This window comes from Terrapene carolina, unplaced genomic scaffold (genome assembly GCF_002925995.2).
Source record: "Terrapene carolina triunguis isolate 2854851 unplaced genomic scaffold, T_m_triunguis-2.0 Scaffold31500, whole genome shotgun sequence".
Lineage (NCBI taxonomy): Eukaryota > Metazoa > Chordata > Testudines > Emydidae > Terrapene > Terrapene triunguis.
The window spans coordinates 4306-6124 of record NW_020695851.1 but is presented as its reverse complement, the minus strand read 5'-3'; the positions used below and the strand labels follow the sequence as shown (position 1 = coordinate 6124).

The following is a 1819-nucleotide window of genomic DNA, read 5'->3' as shown; positions in this document are numbered from 1 at the left end:
CAGGGCACGGGATCCCGGGAGAAACGAGGACACAGTCTGAATGTGGGGAGAGCACAGAGGGAGAGCAGGATCCCACAGCCCACACGGGGATCAATATGCTGCATACCGTCCATCTCCTGGGTAGACTCAGCCAGAGACCAGACCTGGCTACACACCAGAGACTCCCCATGGGCCGGTGTCCCCACTGCTGCATCAACTGCGGCAAGAAGTTCAGCAACCCACTCACACTGAAACAGCACCAGCGCACGCACACCAGGGAGCAGCCGAACCGCTGTGCCAACTCTGGGCAGAGGTTCAACAATGCCAAAACACTGACCCAGATTCAGCGCAAGCGCATCAGGGAGCAGCCGTATCGCTGTGCTGATTGTAACAAGGGTTTTGCACACAGCTCACAGCTGAGAGTACATCAGCGCACACACACCGGGGAGAGGCCGTATCGCTGTGCTCACTGTGGCAAGGGCTTTGCAGAGAGGTCAAAGCTGAGTAGACATCAGCACACACACAGCGGGCAGTGGCCACACCGCTGTGCTGACTGTGGCAAGGGCTTTGCAGAGATCTCAAAGCTGAGTAGACATCAGCGTACGCACACCGGGGAGCGACCACACCGCTGCGCTGACTGTGGCAAGGGCTTTGCACAGATCTCAGATCTCAGATCACACCAGCACACACACACTGGGGAGCGTCCGTACCGCTGTGCTGACTGTGGCAAGGGATTTGCGTCATGGTCAAATCTGAGTAGACATAAGCGCACACACACTGGGGAGCGGCCACACCGCTGTGCCTACTGTGGCAAGGGCTTTGCACAGATCTCAGGGATGCAAACGCACCAGCAAACACACACCGGGGAGCGGCCGTACCGCTGTGCAGACTGCGGAAAGAGCTTTGCACGGATCTCAGGGCTGAGATTGCACCAGCCCACACACACTGGGGAGCGGCTGTACCACTGTACTGACTGTGGCAAGGACTTTGCACGAAGCTCAAGCTTAAGAGTGCATTATCGCAAACACACCAGGAAACGGCCTCACCATTGCACCGACTGCGGCAAGGGCTTTGCACAGGTCTCAGATCTGAGAACACACCAGCGGACGCACACCGGGGAGCGGCCGTACTGCTGTGATGATTGCGGGAAGCGCTTCAGCAGTGCCAGTACACTGACCAACCATCAGCGCACGCACACTGGGGAACAGTCGTACCGCTGTGACGATTGCGGCAAGAGCTTCAGCAGTGCCAGTACACTGACTAAGCATCAGCGCACACATAGCAGGGAACAGCTCTACCACTGTGCTGACTGCGGGAAGGGCTTTTCCCAGATTTCAGGCCTGAAAATACACCAGCGCACGCACACAGGGGAGCGGCCGTACAGCTGTGCTGACTGTGGCAAGAGCTTTTCATGGATTTCATGCCTGAAAAGACACCAGCATATACACACAGGGGAACGGCCATACAGCTGTGCTGACTGCGGCAGGGGCTTTTCACGGATTTCATGCCTGAAAATACACCAGCGCACGCACACAGGGGAACGGCCGTACAGCTGTGCTGACTGCAGCAGGGGCTTTTCACAGCTTTCAGGCCTGAGAATACACCAGCGCACGCACACAGGGGAACGGCCATACAGCTGTGCTGACTGCGGCAGGGGTTTTTCACAGCTTTCAGGCCTGAGAATACACCAGCGCACGCACACAGGGGAGCGGCCATACAGCTGTGCTGACTGCGGCAGGCGCTTTTCACAGCTTTCAGGCCTGAGAGCACATCAGCGCACACACAGGGGAGCAGCCCTACAGCTGTCATAATTGCGGCAAGAACTTCAGCAGCAACAGTG

General features: G+C 57.6%; 1 protein-coding gene across 1 annotated transcript; it reads left to right on the top strand.

Annotated features, from left to right (window-relative positions):
- Positions 1-167: 167 nt before the first annotated feature.
- On the top strand, positions 168-1377 carry LOC113409243 (zinc finger protein 135-like; the record flags this gene model as incomplete). Its single annotated transcript, XM_029914126.1, has 1 exon — positions 168-1377. A coding segment is annotated over exon 1 (1210 nt), but the record flags the coding sequence as incomplete, so codon positions are not given.
- Positions 1378-1819: the final 442 nt, after the last annotated feature.